General features: G+C 56.2%; 6 protein-coding genes across 6 annotated transcripts; 3 read left to right on the top strand and 3 right to left on the bottom strand.

Moving 5' to 3' along the window:
* Positions 1–342: 342 nt before the first annotated feature.
* CCMA1212_007472 (uncharacterized protein) lies at positions 343–5,427 on the bottom strand (the record flags this gene model as incomplete). The annotated part of the gene is made up of 5 exons (XM_073704640.1): positions 5,253–5,427; positions 3,429–4,656; positions 3,298–3,369; positions 3,009–3,227; positions 343–2,909 (listed from the first exon to the last, which is right to left on the bottom strand). Exons 1-5 carry the CDS (start codon positions 5,406–5,408, stop codon positions 343–345), a joined length of 4,242 nt encoding a protein of 1,413 aa, XP_073556939.1. The 5' UTR covers positions 5,409–5,427.
* On the top strand, positions 4,867–5,283 carry CCMA1212_007473 (uncharacterized protein; the record flags this gene model as incomplete). The annotated part of the gene is made up of 1 exon (XM_073704641.1): positions 4,867–5,283. One exon carries the CDS (start codon positions 4,867–4,869, stop codon positions 5,281–5,283), a length of 417 nt encoding a protein of 138 aa, XP_073556940.1.
* A 6,399-nt stretch (positions 5,428–11,826) lies between the features above and the next one.
* On the top strand, positions 11,827–12,776 carry CCMA1212_007471 (uncharacterized protein; the record flags this gene model as incomplete). Its single annotated transcript, XM_073704639.1, has 2 exons — positions 11,827–12,142; positions 12,217–12,776. 2 exons carry the CDS (start codon positions 11,827–11,829, stop codon positions 12,774–12,776), a joined length of 876 nt encoding a protein of 291 aa, XP_073556938.1.
* A 1,470-nt stretch (positions 12,777–14,246) lies between these two features.
* CCMA1212_007470 (uncharacterized protein) lies at positions 14,247–17,069 on the bottom strand (the record flags this gene model as incomplete). The annotated part of the gene is given in 8 exon segments (XM_073704638.1): positions 14,247–14,860; positions 15,179–15,397; positions 15,538–15,600; positions 15,827–15,880; positions 15,945–16,100; positions 16,479–16,537; positions 16,698–16,851; positions 16,862–17,069. Coding segments are annotated over 8 exon segments (1,527 nt in total), but the record flags the coding sequence as incomplete, so codon positions are not given.
* A 4,217-nt stretch (positions 17,070–21,286) lies between these two features.
* CCMA1212_007469 (Platelet-activating factor acetylhydrolase 2) lies at positions 21,287–23,146 on the top strand (the record flags this gene model as incomplete). The annotated part of the gene is made up of 1 exon (XM_073704637.1): positions 21,287–23,146. The coding sequence occupies one exon, from the start codon at positions 21,287–21,289 to the stop codon at positions 23,144–23,146; it is 1,860 nt and encodes a 619-aa protein (XP_073556975.1).
* Positions 23,147–23,504: 358 nt separating this feature from the next.
* CCMA1212_007468 (uncharacterized protein) lies at positions 23,505–26,534 on the bottom strand (the record flags this gene model as incomplete). The annotated part of the gene is made up of 1 exon (XM_073704636.1): positions 23,505–26,534. The coding sequence occupies one exon, from the start codon at positions 26,532–26,534 to the stop codon at positions 23,505–23,507; it is 3,030 nt and encodes a 1,009-aa protein (XP_073556976.1).
* Between the last annotated feature and the right edge of the window lie 411 nt (positions 26,535–26,945).

Below are 26,945 nucleotides of genomic sequence, written 5' to 3'. Positions count from 1 at the left end.
AAGAACACACCAAAAACAAAAAAAAAAAAAAAAAAAAAAAAAAAAAAAGCCAGCGTACACGGATTGCGTTCCCTGCCCCTCCTCCCTCCCAAGCAAAATCAGGCCGGCATTGAGTGTCGTGGCCGTGGGCGATCTCCTATCCAACGTCGCCACCATCGTTCCCATCTCATAGTTGAGAGAGATGAGCTGTCGAGGTCCCGTAGATGTGGTATCATTTTCAGATTTCATGCCACCTTGTGCTGGCAGCCGCAACCTTAGTCTCCCGTAACAACCGTAAGATGTGTAACACAAGATCGGACCGAAATCACTGTCGCCTGGCAATCAGGATGGGTATGCGCATAGTTAGCCTCCTTTTCGCTCACAGTCGCTCTTGGGCGGCTGCTCCGCGTGCGAGGCCTGCGCAAGGCCACTCGATCCCTTCTTCTTCCCCTTGACAGCCCGCTGCCAGCCACTGTCGTTCTCGCTCTTAGCGCTCCGGACATGGCCGCCAGTCTCGCGCGACAGTTGCGGGTTGTTCCGCTGAGTCTGGCCGGCCGACTTCTGCGCCTTGGACGACTTCTGAACATCCTGAGCTGGCTGAGCCTTTTCTTCGGCTTTGGTCACCGGCTTGGCCGTCTCTTCGCGAGCTGTCTTGGCATCTGCTTTTTCACGAGCAGCCTTGACAGTAACGGGGGTCGACACGTCTGGCTTGCGCAAGGCGGTCGGAGACGATGCCTGGGCTTCGTAAACAGGCGACAAATGGGCCATCTCGACACCCAGGGGTTTGCGATGGTCAGCTATGGCGAGGTCCAATGGAGCAATGACTCCGTTCTGCGGCTGTCGGGAAATGAGGCGTTGCTTGCTCGAGGCGGCAATCTGCGCCATTCCGTTGGCTTGCAAAACGTCGTGAGGCATGGGATATGGATTTGCCGGATACGAACCCATCATCGCAACCCTGTCCCTGAACGAGGCATCCTCGGTAGAGGGAATCGCCAGCTTGGCATTTGAGCCGTTCACAATCACGGGAGGACGATCCATCGACGCCGCAGGCATGGGAGGGGTCGGTGCAAGCGATGGCATAGGCTGGCCGCCCTGCGCTTCCGCGACAATAGTGCCATTGGTTGACGGTGCCGAGCTAATGTGCAGAGCGTTGTCAATCTTTGCCATGGCACATTCCTCGGGCGCCAGGGTCTCCTTCGGCGACTGGCTCGACGCAACGATCATGCTGGTCTTGAGTCCGGATCCGTTCACGACCAGGGGTCTATTTGAATTCTTGCTCTGGGCCGCACCAGCTGGTGGGAAGGGAGCCGAAGCCAGGGGTGACGAAGCGACCGTTCCGGTGGCGATAGCCCGACCATGGTCGAGGGGCGAGGGCGACCGTGACGTCCTCCTCATTCGCCTGTCCAGGATGGTCTGGGGCAACTGATCCGTAGAGAGCCGACGTCGCCTGGGGCTGGATGACTGGTTCACGACATCTCCAAAGGCAAGAGGGTTTGCTGTTGGGCTGTGGCTTTGGGGGAGCGGAGGCTGGCCGAGACGCGGGCTCCGCGCTCCCAGGAGCCCGGCGGATCTGCCCTCCTCAGACGGCGGGGAGACCGAAGCGGCCTTGGTTCGGTCGTCGAGATCTGCATCATCGGAGACGAAAGCGGGAACAGGCACGCCATGCACGTGTCTCTGAGCATAGCCCGGCGCACTAGAGGGTCCAGCCGCAGAGGTATACGCCGCCCGGCTGTGAGCTCCGGATGGAGATCGCGAAGGAGGCTGGGACTGCGACCTCAGCGAGCTTGCCGATGCCGAGATGCCGTTATCCGACGCAACGGTGGATCTCTGCAGAGGCCGGCGGAAGTCTTGCCCCATGCCGTTGGACGTCACCGGCGAGGAGGGATACGTTCCATAGCCAGTCGCCGCCTGCGCGTAGAACTGTTGATTGATACCCATGCCGTAGAGGGAATACAGATCGGGTCGTAACGTGGTGCCAATGGGCCCGGTGTCAAACGAGTTAGTCCGAGACCGATCGGTAGCCGTCTGCTGGCCGTTCGATGACGCAGCGTTGGGAGACATTCTCTGCTGGCCCATGGCCTGATGGGAGATGTATGCTGGCGACTGCTGTGCTTGTGCGTAGAAGTGGTTGAGCTGCTGACGCATGGTCTCCTGGTAGGCCATCTGCATCAAGTCTTGCTGAGCAAACGGGAAGGGATACTGGGTGCCGGCGGCGAGCCACGACATGTCTTGTGGCATGCTGACGGGCTGGACAAACATGTTGGGGTCATAGGAGGGGGTGGTCGACGAGGCTCTCCTATTCGAGCCTCCGCTGCGATGGTAATTGTTACTATGCCGGCCGCCGCGGTGGCCACCACGGCCGCCTCGTCCGGAGTTGCTCTGCGAGGAGCTGCGCAGCAGCACGGGCCGGGGCTGCGACGCCGGCCGGGACCAGACCCTCTCCTCCTCCTTCGGATACACGTACTGTTCACAGGCTTCTTCGAGCTTGGCCTCGGATATTAGGTCAAACGCCCTCCGGAGCTCTAGGTGGAGGCCGCGAAACGAGTACTCGTCTGCCGTGTTGCCAAGGTTGCGAGATGTGTTGAACGGCTCCTCGACGCAAAGCTGGTTATTCATTGCATAGTGCCACTTTTTCTCCGCCTTGGTAATCAACTTGCCCTGCCGCACAGAAAGGACGTGCTTGTCGTAGTCGAATTCGTGCGCGTAAAATCGAAAAAACTGGAAGAGGAGTTCCGCCTCGGACGATTTGTTCTTGCTGCCGAATCCTTTGATCTTCTTGAGGTTATCGGCGAAGTCGCTGACGGTTCCATCTGGCCTGGTGGACTTGTACGGCAGTTGATGCAGCGCTGGTAATACAGCAGGGTTGCGCAGCTGCAGGAATGCGATGATGAGACATATCCAGGTGTAGGAACTGAGTGTACCTCCGAAAGCTGTGATACAGTTAGAATGAAGGAAGAAAGAAAGAAAAAATCGAGGTGATATCCACAAAAGTAGGGCACTAGGTAGTGTCAAGGGGAGAAAAACCATACCGGCGTCGTTGACAATCCTCCTCCGTGTCCAGTGCTTCAATATCATCGCCAGCTGTCGTACACGCGGGTCGGCCTCGACATATGTGCGCACCATTCGGGTGTTCTCAAGCGCCAGAGTATTGTTGACGTTCATGTCACAAGCGAGGCCAAGCTCGGGGTCCCAAATCTTCACTATGGGAACCTTGGCCGCAGAGATGCAAACGACTTTCTCCATGCCCCCTACAGAAATATCGTCAGCATCGCGAGGGGGCCAGTACATTGTAGAGAAGTCAAGGAGGGAGAAACGTACGTCGAGCAAGAAGGTCGGCTATCATGCAGACATCCTCCATCTCGTGCCATGGTGTCGTAATGCAAATGTCAACTGGTCCATGTGTTAGAAACCGCGATATGTTGGGTGGATGAGAGGGGAAAGGAACATACCGTCGGAGTCGTCGGAACACAAAAGATTGCCAGACGAGCCAAACAAGTGCACCTTGATATCATGCCCTGGCCACTCGGTATTGAATATCGTCTCCAGCTTATTGACGAGCTTTCTCCTGTTCTCCTCAACCTTGTCCGTGGGCAGCAGCTTTTGATATATCTCATTCATATCTGCAGCCAGCTGCTTCTCCTCGCTCTCTGACAGCTTGCTTTTAATGTTTCGCAAATCCAACTTTTCCAGCCGTTCGCTTCCGACCGAGTAGGGTATCCTCCTCCTCGAGTTCACCTGCGCCGTCTCGTACTTGCAGCCGCCTAATCGCGGGGGCAGCGGGCGCAGCGAGGGCAACGCGCTGTTGGTCTCGGAGTAGGCCGACCGCGGCGAGTGGTTGTTGGCATTGTTGGGAGACGGCTCCCGGGATTCGAAAGAGAATTGGCGGGCATGCTGGTGAGGGGTGGATGGCACGGAGCTGGAATGGGAGAGCCCATGGGGCGAGGAGGACCTAGCTATCGCTCGATGGGGAAAGTTCTTGGACACGTCGGCAGCCAGCTTTGCAGGCATCTTGGGCGGAACGTCCTTGGGCGTTATAACGGCGCGGCTTTTGTCTGAGCCCTGATGTGCGCGGCTCCCATGGCCCCCGTTGGCGGTCCCCTTGGCGGTCGTGGCGGCGGCACTATCCCTGAGCGATGCCTTGCTAGAAGATCGCGACCTTGACGTGGCCTGGACGTGAGGGACGGACACGATGGGAGGAAGTGGCGCGGACTGTAGGCCACCTCCTCGTGCCGGCGAGATGAGCTTGTTGTAGTGAAGAAGCTGGGCGTGGTATATCGACTGCTGAGGAAAGAGGAACGGTAGGAAGCCGATGTGGGGAGTGAACTGTAGGTTGTTGGCGGCGGCGGAGGCAGAGTCCTGGGATCCGTCTGGGGTATGCGCCGTCAGCCCGTTTGGCGTCGTCGGTGTCGTCGACGTCCAGGGACTGGGAGGATAAGAATGCTGGGTTTCGGACGCTTGGGTCCGGGCGTCCATGGAACGAGGAGACTGGCGAGTCTGTAGATGCGAGTAGCCCGCCGAGGCGACGTCTGCAGCTGACCGAGAGGGCGGACTGGCTTCGTCGGTGACTAGGTCGGTTAACTGCCGCTGGGAGTGGGCAGTGCGACGGTAATCGAGGGAAGGGGGGCCCGGATCGGTGATGCTCCCGTCTGCCTTGTCAAGCACCAGAGGGCGGAAACGCTGCCAGAGGCGGGTTGTGCAAGGCGGGAGGGCAGCGGCAGAGCAGAGTCACAGAGGGCGCGAGGACGCTGCAGGATATGCGTGCTGCTCACGGGCCCACAGAGGATATGGGGTTGTCAGGAAGACTCGGCGACGGCAGAGGCGCAGGCCCAGGCTCGGTGGGCAATGAGGGGATCGCAAGGCGACGGAGAGTATAGAAACGGGAAGACGATGCCGTCAAAAGGAGAGGTCGAACCGCTGTCGGCAGGAGCTGCAAACCGGCGAGCGATTGACCACGCAAAAGGGGGCTCGTCGACGGGTATCGAGGGAATTGCTCGAGCGGCGTCTGGGGGGTGCGACGAGCAAGGCGGAGAGAGGAGAGGAGAGGAGAGGAGAGGAAAAGGAAACACGAGACGCAGAACCGAGGACGACGAAGAAGAAAAGAAGGGCAATGCCCAGACAGGACAGGACAGGACAGGACAGGACAGGACGCAACAGAGCGTCGACGATGCAGGACAAGGTCGAGATGCCGTCCGCAAGCAGTTGCTGCAGGATGGGGAACCTGTGAATGCAGGTCAGCGAGTGAAGAGAGGTGATGTGTGGTGCAAGGCCTCCACTGTGCTGGAAAGCGCTGCGCTCTGCTGCTGAGGCCAAGGCTGGCCGGTGGGTGGCACGGGGTAGCGGTACTTGCGAGCCCGCGGCACAGAGGCTGCAGGTACCGGTACTTCATATTTCGTGCTGGTTGCTCCCCTGGGACTGCTGCTGCGGTGCATTTTGAGCGCTTGGGACGGGCTGCGATAACGCGAGGTACAGATACTGGACGTTACCAGGCGAGGGGTCCCGTTGTTACCGTTACGGCACAGGTACGAATTACCTACCTACTCACTCTAGGGATAATTGATCGATCAAACCGCTGGTAGCAGTTGGCGGTGCAGGCTGTTTTGAAAGTGTAGAAAGGAACCGGATGGACAGGAGCAGATACGAAGAGGGGGACGATGCCGTGGGTGCAGCTACCAGCTGATCGGATTACAGTACAAGTTGAAATTGATAGGTATGGACGAAGAACAGAAACAGCCCAAGACCCTGATGAGTGTCATGTCACCCTCTACGGAGTACGGGGTACTACTATATCTAGTACCAGACCTTGGGCAGTTTGATTGCACAATGGACCAGACGCTCTCTCCAGGTCTTCGCGATCCAAGTGGACTGGGGGCACCAGCCAGGCCCGGGGCTGCCATTGGACGGGGCCTGTGCCGTTCGCGACAGGAGACGAGACGCGCTGGGTTGCCAGGCAGGCCCTTGAATTTCCAGTCCATCTTCAGGTTCAACCTCAGTGCAGACGGGCGGCGACTCCAGGGGTCATAACTGGCCAATCTCTGGCCAGTTCGCACCAGTCAGAGCCTCCCGATCTCGAGCATCGCCTGCGACAGCCACAACTGATGTTTTCGCTCTACTGCCCGTCACAAAGTTTAACAGCTGGTGCCTCGTTGTTCAGGCAGAGCATGCATTCGTCCGAAGGCTTATGTAATGGAGTGCCTTGTACCGGTACTTGTGGTAGCCCTAGCGGGGCCCCTGCTTGGAAACGTTCAAGCAAGCACCAGACATCACATGTAGTGGCGCGCCCCCGTGTTCATCGAGCTGCGGGTGCCTGTAAGTTCAGGTTGTAACGCGGAACCGACAGCTGCCGTGCTTCTTAGGGGGTTCTAGCCTTCTGGGAGCGGCTGGGACCTGCCGTCGGGATCGGGGTGGACTTGACAAGTACTTCCATTGTCGCGCGCTCCAGGTCGCTGCCATTTGAGATTGAACGAATTTCGCCAATCTGGCTGTTGAAGGAGTACGGAGGCATATGTTGGCATCGGCTGGTTCTGTCTCCGTGGAGACGAACGAACTACAGGAGATTCAGTGACGTCTGTAAAGGCAGATTGTTAGTTCTGGACGTTTCTTCCCCGAACAATCATGCTGCAAGGCGTGAGACGAGAGAGCTCGTGTTGGACGCGGTCAGCAAGTACCTCTGCCGTACCCTACCTCCAAGGAGTCCAGTGGTGGCTGACCAAGTACCTAGGTACCTACGCCTCCAAATGACTCCGAATTGATGAAGCTAGTCCCTGTAGTCTCACAGGGAGGAACAACAACTGTCAATGGAAGCTGCGTCTTTTGGACTTCTACCGCAATATGCGGCGAAGCCTTCTCCGGAGCCTTGGGGTCACGCGCATGGTACTGTATACCTGTGCCTGGCTCATGGTTCGGTGATGATGCCCTGGCCGAGGCTCTGCTGCAGAGATCCGACACTCCAATCACGATGGACTCGCTCGCTTGGATGCCACGGTACAGCTGCTAGATACGTTACTGCACGATACAAATGCGTATCCGTAGTAAGGTAAGACACTTGGCTCTCGTCATCCAGTTGGAGGGGCAACCAACCCGCTGGTATGAAGAGCAGAGGGCAGAGCCATCCGGGTCGTCACGGTCACAGCAGGCACCTACAGTGATAGTTTCAGACTGTCCCTGTTATGTCATTTTAGAGGCGGTTCAAGACGCGTTTAATTCACATGATGGTCGTTGGTGTCGCTTGCAAGTATGGGGCCAAGTGCAATGATATCGACTACGAGGAGACATGAGACGGTCTGCTAAAGGCGCCATGTGATGGCGCTCGGCGCGGCTCAAGGCATGTAAGAGGACTGTTGGTTCCGAGGCTCTCTGCAGCCATGCTTTTACATATCTGTACTTCCACTGACCGATTGAATCAACGTAGTAACTCTGCTTTTGTTGCATCTCACAAGGCCAACGTTCGTCAAGGTTTGGTGGCTATTCGGCACGACTGCTAAATGACCTCTATCTAAGGCCTGGGTAAATGGTAATAGCAGGCACTGCCTGACTCGTCCTGGCCTGAACCCGTAATTACCTACGGATTAAGCACATGTACCCGGCCTCCTGTTCTTTCGTAGGTAGTACTACATCCCCATCTATCCGTACGAGGTCCCGCCTGTGCGGCAGTACGGGCACCTGGAGCACCTGGGGCACCTTTTGGGGAGCCGGAAACACGGGGTGGCCAAGGTTGAGCGACGAGGGACCGCGCTATTCCTCCATCTGGAACACGGCCTCACCAGAGCACGGATGGGCTGGGTTTGATTACTACCTAGTAATACCTTGGCCAGTCTATTTTGTGCATGAGGACCTTAGTAGGTATTAACCAATATCTGGAAGCCTTGGGGTACAAGACCTGAGAGGGAACCACGACGAAATCCCTCTCGAGCGGCTCTACTTAGCCAGGACCGGGCCTACGATCGGAGTTGGTGGCAGGAATGGGAAAAGGGTCTCCCATCCAGCAAAAGGGGATGGATGAACAATACATGCAAGATCCGGCACTACCTGTACCTAGTCAGGCCATAGCAAATGAATCGCTCTCAATTGCCAGTGTGGTCGAGCAGGGATTCGCGGATTGGTTCGGCAGGTGGAAGTGAACCGCCAGAAATGCGCCGCTTCTTCTCCTTTCGCCGCTCATCTGCAATCCTCATGCAACTGAACGGATGGACTGATGGCCATTGGTGCTCTCCCGCCGCATCCACCTGCATACAGTGGAGGGATTAATGCAGCAGGCATGCAGTTGCATGTATGTATTGTACATGTGGCGGGACAGACAATGTATTACCTTACTCGCCCGTGCAGTCTATGACGGAGTTGTCGTGCCCGAGTCTCTGCAGTATCAACCAACCCGTCAGCTGCCAGGAGGACCGAATGGCTCTGGTTGGAATGGGCCTTGGATCTATCGAGAATACCTTACTATCGCAGAGGACCTACCGTAACGACACAGATGCCTAAGGGCCTGTATTTCAATTGTTCGTGCATCACCGACATCAACCTGGAACTGTTCGATTGTACCCCGGACGGGCATAGAAAAAAAAAAACGTTACCGTACCTGTACTTCGTACCTGCGGCTTTAGTACACTGGGTCGTTTGTCGAGTTTCAGATTGCACCTAAGCCATCCATTTCCATCTCCATCTCCATTTCCCATCATCATCGTCGCCACCCATTATTGTTTGACGACTCTTTGTCCGATTGCCATCCAGCCTCGACAAGCAAGCAAACGGCCCCTCAAGCACAGACGAGTGCAAACTCCAGAATATGGACCTCACAGACAACATGGCCTCCGCTCACCCCTGCTGTCTTGATACAGCATCACCTCGGCCAATCCATCTGCCACTACCGCTACGACACCTTGCAACAGGCTATTACTGTACGCCCGCAGTCCATCAATCCGCAACTTGAAATGCTTCTGGACCCCGAGATCCACAGGACAGTTGCAGGGCGGCAAGGCTAGTGTGCAATTGGCAGGCCGTCGTCACTCACCCACCCGTCCAGGCTGGGGAAACCCCGAGTTGACTATGGGTTCACGATGAGTGACAGATGCGGATGCGGGTCAGTTCTTCTCGACGCCATCTTTGGGGTTACCATTCTGTTCTGCGCCAAGTCGGGATACGAGTAACCTGCGAGATGCCCATGAAACGGCCCTTTTCAACTCATACGAACTACCTCCTACCGATAGCACAGGTCGGCTCTCTTAGTCTTGCATTGTATCTTAGCTCACTTTCGATAGCACCAACTGCGGCTTCATCCTCAGACGGACGCATGTGCGCTCAGGAACCGTCAAGCGAGGCTCATTGGCAGCCCCGCATACAGACAGTCCTGTCGGCATCGGCTACACAACAGATATGGGCGTAATGATTGCATACGCCGGCACAGCGGTTCTCGTGAGCTTCTGGATCCTTCAGTCTTTGCATCTCGATCCTCAATTTCACTCCAGATGCGGCTGGGACAACCTGGTTGATAGCCACCACAACGGGCTTGCTTGGGCCTAGGCTGGCAGATCATCGCAGACACCCGGCAGTCTCCAGCTTGTCGCCCATCGGTATCGTCTCGCTCTAGTGACTCTATCTACTTCCCCAGCTGCTTACCAGGGAATCTCATCCTTCCCACTCGAGCCAAATATACAAGGACCCATATGGTGCCCTACGACTGGATCGAGTGTTCTCGGAAAGGCATTTCCCTTGGAAGCTGAGCTCAATGCTCACCACGGCGCTGACTGTCTACAGTCACTGGGTCGCCGGGTAACGTCTTGGCTTGGCCATTTCCCGCTCCCCTGTTTTCCTCCATATCTTCCCTTCTCTTGTCTTCTTCTACTTCTGGCGCACTACTGTGTGCTATCAGGCTGATTCGCTGGAAGTCGAGATGCTCCGTAATGTCGCCGGAACCATTTAGCCGCTTCAAATCCGGATTTTGAGCTCCACGACCGCGGCCCTTGGCGTTGCGAGCGAAATGCGTGCGAGGATTCGAGATGCTTCCGCCCGTACCAAATCCCGCGTGTCACCTTGCCATCACATGCAGTGTAACAGGCCAATGCAGTGCATGGCCTGCCATTTTGCCGTGCAAGGGGGCATGAGAGAAGGACAGCCCAGTGTACGCTACCCAAGATGAAGAAACCTGGAGTCCTACCAAGCTCGTGTGCTCCATTGCGTGGAAGAGGGTGGCGACTTTGTGATCGACTTTTGCGACTTGCCTCACGCCGATTCGACTTCTTTCCGAACGTCACAGCCTCGTGGATCTTGAAAGCAGTTGGGCGCCTGAAGTTCGTCCTCCAACTTATCGTTGATCAGGCATTCAATGGCGCGCCAAACATCATCATCGGTCCTTCTACTGACGAGGTCTGCCCACTACGGTGTTTCAAAGTCCTCAGAGACAAACATGGCAGATTCCCTGCGCATCACCGAAACGTGACCCAAATCATCCAAGGGCAGATGTTACAGACAATGCATGGAAACGACGGCTTTTGCATCGAATCGATCGCTCAACAATGCCAGTGACTCACAATGCACATGGTAACATGGCATTTAGTCAAGGAACATTTACAGGGCCCTTTCGCCATACACAGCATTGGTCCGTTCACCACTTCCATGTCTCAGGATACATGTAAGCATACTCCGTGAGGCTATGCTGCAAAATCAGGATCGGGCTACGCTCTGCTGGCACGCTCGGCTCAGCTGATATCATCTTGATACGCCGGAAACATAGTATCATGTCATGTTGCTGAGGCACAGCCAGAGCGAGTTTCACAACAGGCATCTGTCTATCTGTTCATTGTGACTCCGGCTGCAAACAATGTGTCAAGGCCGTTTACTTCAGCCCTACAGTGTTATGCACCTTGCCTTGCAGTACACGGACCTTGTGTTGCTTCGAGGAAGGCTGGTGCAACCCTTGGGCTGAATGCCACGAGTGTACACCGTCCCAGGCCAACACTTCGCCCTCAAGTCGGTTACTTGTCTATTTGCATTTTGATGGACATACGGCTTTACTGGCTGCCTTCTATCCCAAGGAGCTAACACTTGAGACATGTGGCTCTCGAGGATAGCAGACTGACAGCCTTTCAGTGCCAAGGTGATGATGGAGCAGCTCTCCGAAGTGGCTCGTCTGCTTATCCTGCAGGATGCTCTTGTCTCGGTATGTCACCCTTGGAGGCCGATACATCCAAGCACAAGTTCATGCTTGCATATACGCCAGATGAAGCATCTAGCCCCTTGCACGCTCGGCTGAACCGTTCGCCTCGCCTCCGCAATCCGCCAACCAATCGGCAGGCCCTGTCATCGAGGATCCTGACCAGGACCCCTGAAGGCTGAGCTTCCATGAACAGAATGGCTCGGCCTCAGTCGCTTTTTTTTTTTTTTTTTTTTTTTTTTTTTTTTTTTTTCAGTTTTGCCCAAGAGAAACATGCCGAGATATGGGAGATGGAGAGGGCGAAGGGACGAAGGACTCGGTGCTATACAGGGTATACTCTGGGCGTTTGTCGTGCCCGATGCTGCTGACGTTGAGGCGTCGAAGCATCGGAGCCCCTGTAACAGGTTTGTTTCCCGGATGCCGCTTTGACAGCGCGTAGGAGCGGTACGCACGGGTCAGTGGGCCGCGAATAAGACGCAGGAGTCGACGGACTTGAAAGATCTCTCTCTCTCTCCGTTGTTTCTCTCTTGTTTCTCTTTTGTTTCTTTATCAGAAACCTATCCCGTGCTTCTGCAGATAGACTTCCAAACTGCTCTCTGAGGTCACTTCGGTGGGTTTCTCGACGCAGAGCCGGCTCACAATCATACGTTCGAAGCCTCGTCTCTCCCAGGGGCGAGTGCATGGTACCAACTGTCTCGCTCACAATGCTCTCCACCCTCTCCACAAAGATGGCCCTTCCCAGGCTCAGCTTCACGGGTGGCGACTTGCATCTGCCCATTCCTCCAATCTCGTCACGGTCAACTACTCCAGACATACAGAACAGCAGCCGGGGCAAGTGGATCTCCACCAAGGCACTGCCACCGACAGTCCAGCCCTGGCTATCGCCGCCGCCAGTGCCAGTGAAGCTGTCGCCGGTGCCACGGATTGGAGAAGTCGCGCCGCTGGACCGCGGGAAGAGGCTCCAGTTCGGACGGAGATCAAAGTGTCTGGTTGTATTTCTGCGATGCGTCGGATGCGCGTGTAAGTCTCAGCTATCACCATGACAACCTGGCACGATATCGCGAGAAAAATGGTCTTCTTACATGTGTCTGCAGTCGCCCAAAAGATGTTCCTCCACCTCCGCGATATATCAAGCTGCTACGCCGGCTCCATCACCTGCATCGCCATCTCGCACGCCTCGGAGCGCGCAACAAACAAATGGATCGATATGCTCGGCGGCTCACGCAACGTGCAAATCGTCATCGACCAGGAGCGTGCCATCTACGCTGCCTGGGGGCTCGGCATTGCTCCCAGCATCTGGTACGTGCTCGGCCCGTCGACGCAGGTCCGGTCGTGGAAGGAGACGGGGTGGCTGGGGGACAAGGTCGCCGGGGCCATTCAACGTGGCGACGAGGAGGAGGACGAGGAGGAGGACGAGGGGATGATGAGAAGGGGCAGGACGAGGTTTCGAGAGGGCGAAGGGAGGGGATACGGTAAGATGGAGAAGAGGGCTTCGACGACGTCTGGGTTGGCGGAGCTGGAGCTCGGGAGCAAGTGGCAGGAGGCGGGCGCTTTTGCGGTCGACGGGAGGGGGACGGTGGTTTGGGGAGGCAAGGCGGAGAGCGCGGATGATGTGATGCATTTGGAGGAGGGGGTCAAGTTGCTGCTGCTGTGACGATGGGGGAGCTTGAATACGATATACAGCATAATCTAACTTGATGATCTCTGATGTAACAGGCGATGGTCAGCCATAGTTTACAATACATGGCATAATGGTTAGCCATAGTTTATAATATATGGTATACGTTGGGTACTGAAATCCTCGGCGAACGAGTGTGATGATGAGAGTGTATACATGTCAACGTCAGCGTCATCTTTATCACCCACATCGACATTTACCAACCCGACCTCTCCCATTATCGCTACTCAAGAACGCGCAACATAAGCCATCCCCAATCTCAATCATCCTTCCTTCCATCTTCCCCCTTTTCCCACCACCAAGTTGACTGCATGTGCACTGCGCCTGTATTTGATTCCTCTTCCCACCAAAACACATCAAGGGAACAGCTGACAACACTTGATAAAACATCCAGTCCCATTTCCATAGTGAAAGAAAGAAAACGATTAGCATCCATATAAAAGAAGCCCAAGCCTATTCCCAGAGCCGCCCTGAAACAAGCAAAACGAAGCCAAAGCACACACAAAGAGAGCCAAATCCGAACCCCCATTCCACGCTCAACCCATCCTCCCCCTTTTTTAGCCTTTTTTTTTTCCTTTTTTTTTTTTCTCTTTGTTTTTGAGCCCTTTTTTCCTGTTTCTTTCTCTTGATGTCCCTTTGGGCGCCTTGTTTTTCAACACCAGACATCCTCATTCCCAGTTGCCCCTTTACCAAAACCTCTACAGTAATGGCGTGTCGTATACTTTTCCATCTTTACCAGTCTGATCGGTAGCCCAATGGAACGCCTTTTTCCACATGTTCCGGGTATCCATCGTCAATGTCGTTTCCCAGCAAGCCAAGGATAACTCCATAGCCCATTCCCTCCAAGTGCCACTCCCCTTTCCGCTTCCCAGCCAAGCTCTCTCCAGTGCTTTGTCAATTTTGCAACCCCACCGTCACATGTGAATCGAGTCGCCAAAACTCAGTAAAGAATACGCCGTTGTCGCGACCAAGGTAGCAACTCCCCAATCCAGTCCCAATCCTGCGCCAAAAGCAAGATAAAACTCCTACCCGGATGGCTTTGCTCCTCTGTCGAGTTCGCCCCCAACAGGGCCATCCCATTTCCAGATCCCCAGGATATAGAGTAGAGCAAGCCTCCCCTCCCCCCTTAGTTTTGCCTTTGTCGTAATCGCCCGGAAATGCCTCGCAATACCTTTCTTTCGCCGAACATCGTGCCAAAGACTAACCCAGCGAAAACAAAACGCGAAGACCGAAATCAACCGCCTTGACCAAAAACGACCGAACAGAAATGCCAATGGAACCATTCCCTTGCCTCCCCAGCGCCTTTGTTTTTTTCTACTAATAGCAACAATTCAACTCGCTCTTCATCCTGCGCTTCCAGCCGGAACGGGAAAAAAAAGGGATATAAATGAAAACAGATGTACAACCGCCTTCAACGCCGCCGCAGAATGATTAACCAAGCGCCCTTTAACCCCAGACACTGGCCTGAGCACCGAGGCCAGACTGGCCCCAAACACCGTTTCCACGGCTCCAGCCGCCGTTGGCAGCATGGGGAGTGCTGGATCGCTTGGCAGAGGCGTTGCCTGTGGGCGTTCCCGTGGGACGAGTTCCGATGGGGGCCACGGCGGGTCCCTGAGAAACCTTGGAGCCAGGTCCAAAGTCGCCGCGGGGAGGAGAGGCGTTGGTCGGGCTGGACGTGCTCGTGCGGGTTTGGGAGCCGACAGCGTTGTCAAAGACCTTGTTGGTCGGGCCAGCGGTCTGCGGGCTGGTGGTGCTCTGGGGTCGCGAGCCGATATCAGCCGCGTTCATGTCAACCGCCGAACCCGGGGTTCCCACGTCGGCCTGAGGGACGCGGCCAATGCCGTCGAAGGTGAGGGGAGAGTGGCCTCGCAGGCTGGCAGGGCCGCTGGGTCCAGGAACGCCGGTGCGGATGGCGCCCGTCTCGTCGATGTAGCCGGCCTTGTCGGCAAAGCCGCCCTCGCCGTACAGAGCGCTGCGCTGACGAGCAATGAGCTCACGAGTCTCCTCTTCCGTCATATGCTTGTTGTTTCCCTGCTGGGTGGCAACATCAGACAAGACACCTACGCCAGAAGAAAAAGCATCGTTAGCACGGATTGCCCTCCATCTTGGACGCTGAACCACAAAACACGACGAAGACATCAGACAAGGAAGAATCCAAACAAGAGGTTGAGAGCGCGCGTCTCCGTGAGAAACCTCATCCCGGCGACGTAATGGCTGAAGATGAGAAGAACAAAGACTCGGCGGGACGGACAGGGTATCCATCTTGGGCCATCCCATTGGCCAGTAACATTTTGTATCATTATTTTTCTTCTTCTCCTTGTTTGGCAACTTCTTTGAATAGGAAGAGAGGAAGTGCTACACAGTTGAGGGAGGCCTACTTCGCTGATATTGCTGCTCCGTGTGGAGATTTCGAAGCTCACGCTCCCGTTGAGCCGCCATCCTTCTCTTAGCCTGCATGACCTGCTCTGCCTCGTTAGAGCCACGAGAGGACTGGTGACGCTGAGCGGCATAAAAGTTGTGAAGGTTGGCTCCCGGAGGGCCACGGCTGTCATCGAAGGTGTTAACAGAGTGAGCACGAGGGCCACCCATCCGACCATCTATAAAGGGGGCAAGAGTCACTCGGTTAGCCATGGCATTCTTCTGAGGGCCCTATTTGAGGCCCACGACCACTTACTACAGGCCGAAAAGGGGGGGAAGAGTGGGGGACAAGGCCAGCTGGTGGGCATGGAAAACTCACGTCGCGCGCCCATTGCGTAGCCTTTGCCGGATTTCTGCAAGTTCTCGTGGGCACGATCAACCTCTGTGGATTGACATAGTTAGCATCTATCCCACCGCCAGTTATTGATGCAAGGGAAAGGGGCAAGAGCCGATGGATGTCCCCAGAGTAACGTCGCAAACACCTGCTCCTATGGAGCTCGGTGGCTGCGGCTGGCGGCGGATCTGGCGCGCTGACAATAGCAGATCCAAGGGGATGCATCGTCTTGCAAGAGGGCTGAGAAAGGCACAGCTGTCTGCCCCGTACATACCATCAAATTGATACGAAAAGGCAAAGTCGTCCTGAGGCTGAGGTCCGTTGGCACCTATCGGCATCGCCTCGTTAGTCGCGGCGGCCCCATCGGGAGGCACAGAGAGCGCGCAACGTACCTGCGCGAACCGGAGTGCTCGCGCCGTGGTGGTCCCAGTTGTTCTGGGCCGGAGCCGACCACTGGGGGTTGTCGTAGTAGGACATTGTTGGCGTCGGGGGCAGAATCGATCGAGCGACAAAGACGAGGCGGCGAGCAGACGGCGGATGTTTTGAGGCTGGTGATTCGAGAAGTTGTTAGTTGCGAGGATGCGAGATAAAATCCAAAAGTTGCGGTCAAATGCTATTTGTGGGGCCCGTGGATGATGGGAAAAACGTCGTCATATGGATTTCCCCACGGCCAAGAGATTGAGACAGCCGTCAGCCGGGGGGGGTTGTGTGCTGAAGATGCGACGTCTCGCCAACGGCAGCGGTGGCTTGATGCTTGGACATGGCAGAGACGAGTCCCGAGAAGACGAGGCCCGTAGAGGGGGAGGAGCGAGGGCCTGGATCAAGCGATCCGGTGAGGGAGCGACGATTCGTGGCAGCGGGAGGCCATTCGGCTCAGCCTCACGGCCGACAGAAGGAGACAGAAGAGACGGGAAAAGACAACTCACCCCCGGGAAATCGAATCGGATTCAAGGAGCTGGGACACACGGCCGTGCTTGAGGGTCGGCTGGGGATTCGTCGGGGGGGGCGGCAAGGCGAGAGTCGACGGAACAGAGGAGAGCAAAAAGAAAGGAAAACAAGAAAAAAAGCCGCGGCGCGACGAAAAAAAAGCAGAGGCGTCAAATCGTCAAGCAAGCAGGTAAAGGGGTCTCGGGAGAAATGAGGACGAAGCGGGGCCGGGCCAAGTCAAATCAGCTGCGGCGGGAAGCGGCTTAGCGCGCAGGTTGTCGGGAGAAGTGGGAGTATCTGATTCGAGTGTGGACAAGAGACTTGATGCTCGTGAGAGGGATGAAGAGCGAAAAGGAGAGAGAGAAAGAGGCGCTACACGAACGATGGAGAGAAGAATCTGCAGAAGGTTCTCGGGATGGAGGAGCAGAAAAATCCGAGTAGGGGGGGAAGAAGGAAAAAAAATCATGAAGTGGAAGTGGCCAGAGGATTGGACACGGCACAGGCAGGTGCCATGCAGTGGTCAGCACTGCTGGTACCTTACTTGTACAAGTGCGGGTGTACAGTACAAGAGATTGGATCGCTGACTGCGAGCTACAGTGGAAAGTGCTGATTGAAATCCGACGAGAATTCGAATGAGAAGAGATTGCTTCCTATTCAGAACTTGAAATGCAGAATTATTGCATCTATGTTGAGTACGGGCTTCTGTGTCCCTTTGGTGGACTCAATGTCCGTGGTGCCCTGGGAGAGGAACCAGAGTCCCAACTGCGCTACGGCTTAGAGCCTCTGTTGCTTCTCTTAGCACTTGACTGTGACTTGTCTCATAGAACACCGTCCCTTATAGGAGCGTCAGTCATGTCTACCAGGCAAGATACATGATGTAGCTCTCGAGAGATCATCCACGACATGCTCTCGAACCATCGCCCAGCATCGTATCCGAGTACCAGGACCGTATCGGCCCTTGTACCGCAAACGTGCTCCGCAACAGCGACTCCACCGCCGATGGCTCGATCTTGGCACATGCAGTGGGCGGAGGAAGCAGGAGGACGAGAAGGGGAACCCGTATGTCGAGCGTCAAGCAAGTATCTGGTACCTCGAAGGTCGAGACGAAACATTTCTCTCCAGCAGTCAGAGTTTGGGATGCTTTGGGCGTGCATACGATACGTACTGTATTTTCTGCATGCGTAAAGGATAATTACCTTTACATGAGCGGAACAGCCAGCTGGGTATTGGACGGCAACGGCCCTTTTCGGGGCTTGAAGGGGCGTCTCTGGTGGTGGCGTCACACGGCGGGAGTGGGCAGCGGAACAGTGGATGTACACGGTGCAGAGGCGGTGCATCCCGGGGGCCTTACAGCGGCCATCCGCCGAAGCGGCAGGGCAATGATGCTGGAACTGGCCGAGTTGGGGGGGGGGAGCACTTCCAGTCTTGTCGATTCCAGCTTGAAGCGACTCGGCGGGATGCAGTGTGTGAGGACGAGGCAGAGAACGGGAGCACGGGTCAGCCTTGTCAGCTCGAGCCGTGACAGTTGAGCACGGCCTCGTCTGAAATCAGGAATGGCCACAGAGCAGCAGTCAGTCCATCAAGGTCAGGCAAAAGTACAGGTACTCCGCAGCCCGTACCGCGTTCGAACCTGTACCGCCAAAAGTCCCATTCAGGGCTTCTAGGTACCTGATGAGCCCTTCCAACTGGGCTTTTCTCACATCGACCAACAATCTGCACAGTGAGAGCCCCAAACGACCGTTATCTCTCCCTGAAAAACTGCATTTTTCCATTGCATGTGCTGCAGATTCTTCTGCCGGACGCCTTGCCTAATGTGTGCGCTCGTCGTGCGATAAGACGTCATGACTCCAGCCCGTCTCTGGCTCTTGCGCAGCTTGCCGAGCAGCGCCTGCATGAGGCATCAACAAGGGCTGCTGGCGATGTGTGTGTCACTACCTACATGTATCACCATCACCACCACCAGCCGGAGCCCTTCTCCTTCTGCCGCTCTCTTGTTACTCCTTTCTTCTCCTACTTCTATTTGATCCGTTGTTTCATCTCTGTCTCCAAGAATTTCCTCATCAATGTCTTCCGGATTCCCGCTGCTTATCATCTTGTCCTCTTCTTCCCCGTTTGTAGGGTGTTTGTTGGAGGGGCCGAAACTGCTGCCACTTCCACTTCCACACACCTCCGATGACTCGGACAGCACAAGCACACACAGTACGATCCCAACGATTCGAGCCTTTCCAGAGCCACCAACGGATATTTGCCTACATTTGTCAACGATGCGCGCCGCCCGAGTCCGACTTATACCCGGCCTATTGTCTTGCAATTCTGGAATACGAACCACTTGGCTAACTGTGATTACAGTATAGGTAGTATGGATTGCACAGCTACCGCGCGGCGCGGCTGTGCGCATCGTCTTCTACAGGCCATGCCCGTCTTTTGTCTTGTCCTGGCTGCCCGAGATAACAAGCTCCAACAGACAGAAACGAAGAAAAGGTACATCTCCCAACGGGTATGCTGTGGCTGGACTTCCCGCCGCGGCCCGTCAAAAGGGGCGTCCTCTGGACCTGGCCGTTGAACCGTTAAACCGCTTCCGTCATACCAGAAGAACTGGACTACCTAGGCATCGCCATCAAGCATAGGTAATGGTACTTGACTCTTGCCTAATTCCATGATGGTATCCCTTGGTTGCTAGCAACGCCCTCAAGGGGTAGGCTTTGAGAGACAGGCCGCCATCATACGAGTACAGAGCAGCAAGGAAGGCATTGGTTCACTATTTCTCAGCAGCTCTCAAAGCCTGTTTTCGTGAGAGCCGGGATGCCGACGGTACGGACGAGGGCCAGACAGACCAGGTGAGGCCATCTGACGGCGCCTCATTCGGCAGCACTCCTCCTCTCACACACTTTACACTTGGCACCAAAGCCGGGAATTCCATCCCTCCTCCCCGCCCTGCTTTTCCCTCTTCGGCGGCTCACGCGATAGCTGGCCAGGCTGCGTGATAGGCCTGCCAGCTCTTGGTAGGCGACTTCTAGCCCTTCGGTCCCAGCCGCTCAGCGCTCCACTCGCCCGCTTCATGCATCCAACTTGCATGAATCACCCTTCAGCCCGGCATCAACCCGAATCCTCTTCTCTCACTGGTTTTTGCTCGGATTTTAGCCTTGATTGTAGGCGAACTAACGCCTCCTTGTGAGTGTGAAGCAGCAGTTGGGCGACTGCCTGAAGATCACATGATGCACTGTGATGACGCAGAAACGGTCCATGGTGCGAGTCTTGCAAAGGACAGGCAGTTCTCGCAGCTGCACTCCATCTACCTTTACATTTTACAGCATGTGTACCGAAGCCACGCATCGTCTATTCGCCTCGTCCATGACTTGCCCCATGGTACAGGCCCATCTTGTCCGTTGCTGCCGGCTGCTTATGGAGCATCTGTCTCATCACCTAGAGCATTCAGCAACATGGCTGGACACCAAACGGCGATGCCAAGTGCGGGAATGCCGGCTTCGTTCAGGCTCTCCCAGCTTTTCGCCCTCCTTTACATGATTCGACCTCTTATTCGACGTTGCTCGTGCAGCAGTTTGCATGATTCCTTGTGTGCATGTACAAGCAACAGTAGCAACCTGGGAGGAAACTCTACCCGACAGCCGTTCATACAGTGCAGAATGCTTGGTTTGCAATCAATTAAGCACGAGTCGAGCGTTCCGACTTACCCGCCACTCTCAGCATTTGAGATGTTCTGCGCCACATCATTGGACCTCGAAAGAGATTGTCATATTTCAAGCGAAGCGGGAGAGCCCGTCTTGAGCAAGTCACAAGCCGCAGGCCCTCGGGGTAGGAGTTCCCGGCTTCGAACCAGAACCGTATTACATCTACCTAGTAGCTGCATAGCGGGACACCGACAGACGTGCTCGCGCAGCGTCTTCGCGTTTTTTCTTTGGCTGCCCATTTCGCCGATGCGGAATGATGCATTGCAGGAGGCACCTGGTGCTAGCTGCGTCGTAACTAATGCAGACCGGCAAAAGGGATCAAGTTCCGTCAGCATTTGGATGCTGTCTGGCTGTAGAAGCAAAAGCGTCGTATCGACATGTCGAGTTGCTTCCGGTGTGGCGCTTGCAGTCAGACGGGCCGCAGTCCTGAATCGTCCCAACAATGTGTGTTGTACAGTACAATCAGATAACCTTGTGGTACCTTGCAACTAGTGAATATGCTTTGTCCTTGTGGAAAGCCATCTATTTTGAATTTCGAAATAGGAAACATATTATCAGGGACCCTGGATTTGCATCCGATAAACGATGGAAAGTCACATGTGATACAGCATCGTGCAATTCTCGACACCACCTACCCTACAAGTTCCAGGCACACTTACACCACCACGCCGTAACACCTGTATTAGATCAGATGCGTTCTACAAGAGCTTTTGCAAATCTCATCCACATTCCTCAGCTCAGATCCATCGGTGACGCTTCAGTAGATCCTCACTGTGCGGCTGAACGTATCTCTCTCAAGGTGATGGATGGGGCTGCCACACAGACCCTCTCGATGACGCGCAGACCAAAGAGCCCAAGGTACCTGAAACTGCACTTGGATGGCCTGCAGACGCATGTACCTTTTCTCCAGCGCGGAATTGGAAGAGGCCGGCCTGAAGCAATAAAAGACCCGACGACGACGTCATCGCAGGACCCAGCTTCGTCCTGCTAGCACACTTCATACCACGACTGACTTATACATAGAGTCGATACCTCCATTCTCTACAACCCGAACCTTCATATTAGAACATCACCTCCTTCAATCGTATCTCCAATGCAGCCATAACACCGGATCAAACATGCCTCCATCCAATCCCAAATCCAAAGCCGCCCCCATCGTCTCCTCCCGCCCCGTCTCCTCCCCGGACGACAACGACAACGACGACGCCTCGGCCCTCGAGCTCGACTCCGTCCAGGACCTCTCCGCCTCCCCCGAGCCCGGATCCGCCTCCCTCCTCCCCGACTCGCCGCTGCTGACGCCCGCCGACACCCAGCCGCGCTGGCTGCTCCCCTCCACGCAGCCGAAATGGTCCCGCCTCGTCACCCGGAACGCCCGGTTCACCCGCTGGTGGCGCCGCTCCGTCGCTCTCGTCGCTGACCTGCTGCGGCCGCGGCTCACATGGCGGTACGTCGCCTCGGCCCTGCTCATGGCCTACGTCCTGCTGTGCCTCGTCCGCGGCGTCCCGCTGCTCGCGCACCCGCTGCCGGCGTACACGGGCCGCTTCGACGTCGGCGCCGTGGACATTGAGGTGCCGCTCGACAAGCCGCGGCTCGTCACCGAGACCGTCTTCAAGGACAGCGGCGAGCCGGCGTTTGAGCACAAGACGACGCTCTTCACCGTCTACTACCCCGTCGACAAGGGCGCCCGGGAGCACAAGCCCAGGCACGACTGGATCGCGCGGCCCATCAGCCTGACGGCCGAGGGATACGCAAAGTTTGCGGGCGTAAACAACTTCATCGTCCGTCCGATATTCACGTTTGCGCTGTGGCTCATCGCCGGCGGCATCACCATCCCGGCAAAGGTCGACGTCCCGCTGCTCACGCCTTCGGAGGACGCCCCCGAGCCGTTCCCCGTCATGGTCTTCTCCCACGGCGACGCCAGCTCCAGGACCGACTACACCAACTTTGTCGGCGAAATGGCCAGCAGGGGATACGTCGTCGCCGCCGTGGAGCACCGCGACGGAAGCGGCCCGGGTTCGCTGATGCGCATCAAGGGCGAGCCCGACAGGCGGATCCTGCACTTTGAAGAGGCCGAGCTCGAGTCCGTCCCGCCCATGGACAGGGCCAAGTACAAGTACGACCAGCTGGCCTTCCGCGACTCCGAGATCCTGCACACGGTCGGCGTCCTGCGCGCCATCAACGACGGGCAGGGGGAGGACGTTTACAACCGCAACTCGCGCCTCGAGGGCGCCGACCTGCACGCCTGGGCGGGCCGCCTCGACCTCGGCAACCTCACCATCGGCGGGCACTCGTTTGGCGCGACGGGCGCCCTGCAGGCCCTCAAGCACGCGCCCTCGGACGTCAACCCGGCCGTCGGCGGCATCATCTTCGACCCGGGCAAGGAGAGCGGGCCGCTCAACGCCGTCATCGACGTGCCCCTCCTCATCGTCCACTCCAACACCTGGTCCAAGCACAAGAGCGCCTTCTACGGCCGCCCCCACTTCGACACCGTCAAGGAGCTCGCGCTGGGCGTGCTCAAGCGCATCCCCAGCCACGCATCATGGTTCCTCACCAGCATCGGCACCTCCCACCCCAGCGTCACCGACGCACCCCTCTTGGAACCCCTGCTACTCAGTTGGACGACTGGCTCCTCGCTAGACACAAAGGAGGCCTTGAAGGAATACGTTCGCGTGGCAGATGACTTCTGGCACTTCCTCCGCACCAGTCGCGACACCAACACCTCACGCTCGGTGGAAGCCGGTCCCGGTGTATTGGACGGACAAATCATCCAGAAAGGCGAAATGAGGGGCGTCTTGGCGGAAAAGGTCACGCATGAACGGTATGGCGAGTGGGTGAGTAAGGAGAGGAGAGACGAGTTTCCAAAGGCAATGGCCAAGTTGTGGGAGGTTCACGTGAGTCCCGTGTCGGATGACGGTGAGGATGATGGTGGTGATGGGGGGAATGAGAAGGATTCGATTGCTTATAGAGACTACCTCTGAGTATTGATTGCTTTTACTCTGCTTCCCCTCTGTTTAGCAAACCTGTATATAACGACGACTTGATGCCTCGAATAGATGAGACATGTATAATACTTCCCCTAAACACATACCTCAGGGATCTTTTAGAATGCTTGACAATGATTGGAAACGGGCAACGGCCAGGCACAACAGTCAAAACAAAACTGCAGATTCTACCTATCTAGTGGCTGACAAAACAATGTCTCCGTGCCCATCGCCCAGCTACAATAGCGTAGTAATGCACTCAGCAATATCAAGTCTCGTCAGCTAACGCCGCTTCTAGATCCTTCAGCATCCAGAGATAACCGATACTCTAGCCATTAGCCCCCCCCTCGCCCCATTAGATGAAAGCACCCGACATGCTACCGGTATCGCTGCTCTGCCGCATCTGGCTGCTTGGACTCCTCTTCCGTCGGCTGCTCAGAAACAGGTCCACCATCCTCCGGCTCCCCATCGCTTGCGCACCAAGCTCCCGCCGTCCCAGTTCGTCCACTCCGGGGTCTGCTTCTGAGCCAAGGGCGCTGTCAGCTTCGTATGACGGCCCCGATGACTTCCAAACCCCCGGCGACCCCATCTTGCTCACGCCAAACTGCCTCTCGAGAGCGGTCGTGAAGCCGGGGCTAGACTTGGCCGAACAGTCGTTGGGTCCCATACGTGCTCGCGACTGTCGCTTGAGGCGCGTCTCTTCTCGCAAAGGAGCCAATGACTTGGCCAGCGTTTTGGTTGAGAAGAGTGGTGGCACTTCCAATGACGATTCGTACGGGGTCGAGGCGTATGTATTGACATTGGGCATGGACGGAATGGTTCGCAGGTTTCCTTTCAATGCCACTGGTGAACTATCCATGCTGCATATCGTCCTGGGTCGAAGTCCCGAAGCCGGCGGCGAGTTTTCGTTGGTAGCACCAGACCGAGACTGCCAGGGATTCGCGAGGTTGAATGTTGCTCTCGCCATGGCTGTAAAGGTGGCCGGCTGATGGTTCTCCTCCCTGGGGGCAAGCCTTGGTGACAACTCCTCATCGGCTACACCCTGAGGGGTTTCATGTTCATCAGACTCAATCTCCGTCTTTTCCCTAACGTGTCCATATGTCTGAGAGGCGGAGGAGGTCTCCTGTGGAAACTCGGGTTTTAGTGTCGTTGGAGGAGTCTCCAGTTTCGACACGTTGGCGCTGAGCCACGTCTTCCATTCGACGGAGCTGGTGGAAGAGCTATCTCGAGCGTGATGGCCCGAGGCTCTTGGTCGTTGTGTTTCGCTACTGAGGAAGATGGTAGCGTCGCCATGACCTTTGGACCCCGCCCCTTTGTTCACCACTCTTAAAGGAGATTCAGGGTAATCGTTGTTGAGCGCAGCCTGGTCACTATTGTCAGAGTACACGCTCTCTGCATATGCTCCTCGTGCGTCGTCGTGCGATCCATCCGTGCTTGGGCGGCGTGTAGGAAGGCTGAGCGCAGAGAGAGACCTGAGATACTTGGAATCGGGCGTTTGAGGTTGGTCGCCGCCCTGCGCAGCCTTCATGCTTTCTCGCAGTGCGCGACGATACGGACTTGTCGTGCGGAATAGGTGGCACGTAGGGCTAGCAAAGAAGGCCGAGCTCCGGCTAGAGAGCGGCCGCTTCTGCGATTCAGCAGCTGAATGTGGCTTCATGTCGCCTGTTCTGGGAGAAGCCCCGGGTTCTCCCTCGGCCCCTGGCTTGCCCGGGCTGGGGCAAGCCTCATGGCCAAGGTTCGGCTTGGAGTCGCAGGACGGGCGTCCCCTGATGACGCTTTTGGAAGACTCTGAAGAGGAGCACGATACAGTGACCCTTTCAATCCGATCTTGGAAGACGTCGTCGTCATACGGGACATGGCGAATCGTGTGAGAAGACGCTTCATACGTGATGTGACGGGTTTGCCGTCTGATTGTCGAGTTACTTCGAGTGGTGTCTGCCTCAAGAGGATCTGTAGTCACGTCTTGGGTCATCAAGGGATTTTCATTGCGCTTTTCCTGCAGTCTCTTCATGAGCGCAGAGTACACACGCTGGCTATTGACTATAGGAGCGGGAGGTGGCGGAACATCCTGATACGCTGCCGCCTGGTTGTGCGATGAAGGCAAGGCGTCGACGCCGTCGTGTCCACAGCCGGATGAGTACTGCTGACTCCAGTTGGCCGACACTGGCCGGTTGGCAATGGTGGCCGTAGTAGAGTTGGTCCAGCTAGTGACTCGCGATTTATCATCGTCCAGCATACCCTCTTCGACCTCGATGGTTCCCAAGCTGCCCTGTCGAGACCTGAGCTGTTGGCTCTGTGGCACTGAATGGAAAGAGGGCACATGGGATACCACGCGGTAAAGAGATGCCTCTTGCTGTGCCCCTGTCGGCGTCTGGGCACGGGAACAGCTGGCGCCATTAGATTCAAGCTCCTGCTGATGCTCTTCAGGCTGGTCTGCGGTGCAGTCTCTGCTTTTGGGACGGCTGAAGAGCCCCTTGATCCTGCTCTTGAGCGACTTTGAAATCTTCCGAGCCGTAGTCCGCAGCTTGGGCTGCTTCAGGGCAACGTTGGAAATACTAGTCCCGTAAGCATGCGCGGAAGAGAGAACCGCCGTGTTGGTGCTGCTAGTTCGAAGAGATTTGGGGAAACCCGTCGTGTTCGGAGTGTACTTGTGACTTGACCGAAAGAAACTCGATGGTCGGCTTTGTAGGTGCGCTGAGCGGCCCGGCGTCTCGTCGAAGCTACCTTGTGCGTGCTGGTCGGATACACGGCCGCTGCTAATGCTCGCTCGGCACGAGGATCTGTCGTGGGAGTTTGAGAGGAAGCCCATGGACTTGGGCGTTCTAAGTGCTGGTCCATCTAACCCTCGAAAGGGCTCATTCTCCTTCTTGGCAAGTGACGAGAATCGCGGCGTTACTCCCCATGCGTCGAAGACATCGGAATGGTCGCCGTTGGCCGTCAAGTAGTTTGGTGATTTGGGCATTGAGGAGGAATACATGGATCTTGATTTGCGTAGTCTCGCGTATGATAACGATGCAGCGTCGTCCCCCGGTTCATAAGAAGACTGGGAGAGCTGTTGAGAGCCAGCGAGACGCCGTGTCATATTCATATTTCCCACCGCCGCCATGCTTGCCCGCGTGGCGAGCTTTCTCTGCGGCTGTGCGTTGGGACCGGCGAACCTCACGCTGTGCTGGCGATGCAGGCGAGGAGACTTTGGGGGGCCATTTCCCTGAGAGGGCTGGGTCTTGCTGTACGAGATAGTTGCGGCAAGGTACGCGTCTCGTTCTGCTGCGAGAGGCTCGATGCCTGTGAGCTCATGGACGGCGTTCCTGGCCACGGAGACGGACGACCGACTCCTGCTCAGCGGGCGGTGATTCTGGCTCTTGCAGCTGTTCCTGCGAAGCATAGTCGCGGCGTTCGGGGCTCGAGGCTGCAAAGAGGCTCTGCGTGTCTTCTGAAACTGAACCTGAAATGTTACCTGACGATGGCAAAGCAAGAAGAATGGATGCAGCGAGAGGTGCGTTGCTGGCGATTGCTGACGATGATGAGTGTTGCAATAATGAGATAGACTTTGCTACTGGCGAAGCATAGATGTATTGTCTTTCCGAGAAGCAAAAAGGGGGAGTTGACGGTTGAGCTTCGTCTTCGTCTTCGTCTTCGTCTTCGTCTTTTGCTTCTGTTTTGTTTTGTTTTGTTTGATCTTGGCCTCTTGTTTTGGCGAGGAAGGAAGTGACTGTGCCGTGTCGCGCCATGATGGAAACCTGAAGACGCCATGGCTGCCAGCTGTACGGCAAGAGCCAGTGTGACACCTCGTGGC

The sequence above is a fragment of the Trichoderma ghanense genome, assembly GCF_004382785.1.
Source record: "Trichoderma ghanense strain CCMA-1212 chromosome Unknown scaffold_9, whole genome shotgun sequence".
Taxonomy (NCBI): domain Eukaryota; kingdom Fungi; phylum Ascomycota; class Sordariomycetes; order Hypocreales; family Hypocreaceae; genus Trichoderma; species Trichoderma ghanense.
This window is presented reverse-complemented; position numbering and strand designations above follow the sequence as displayed.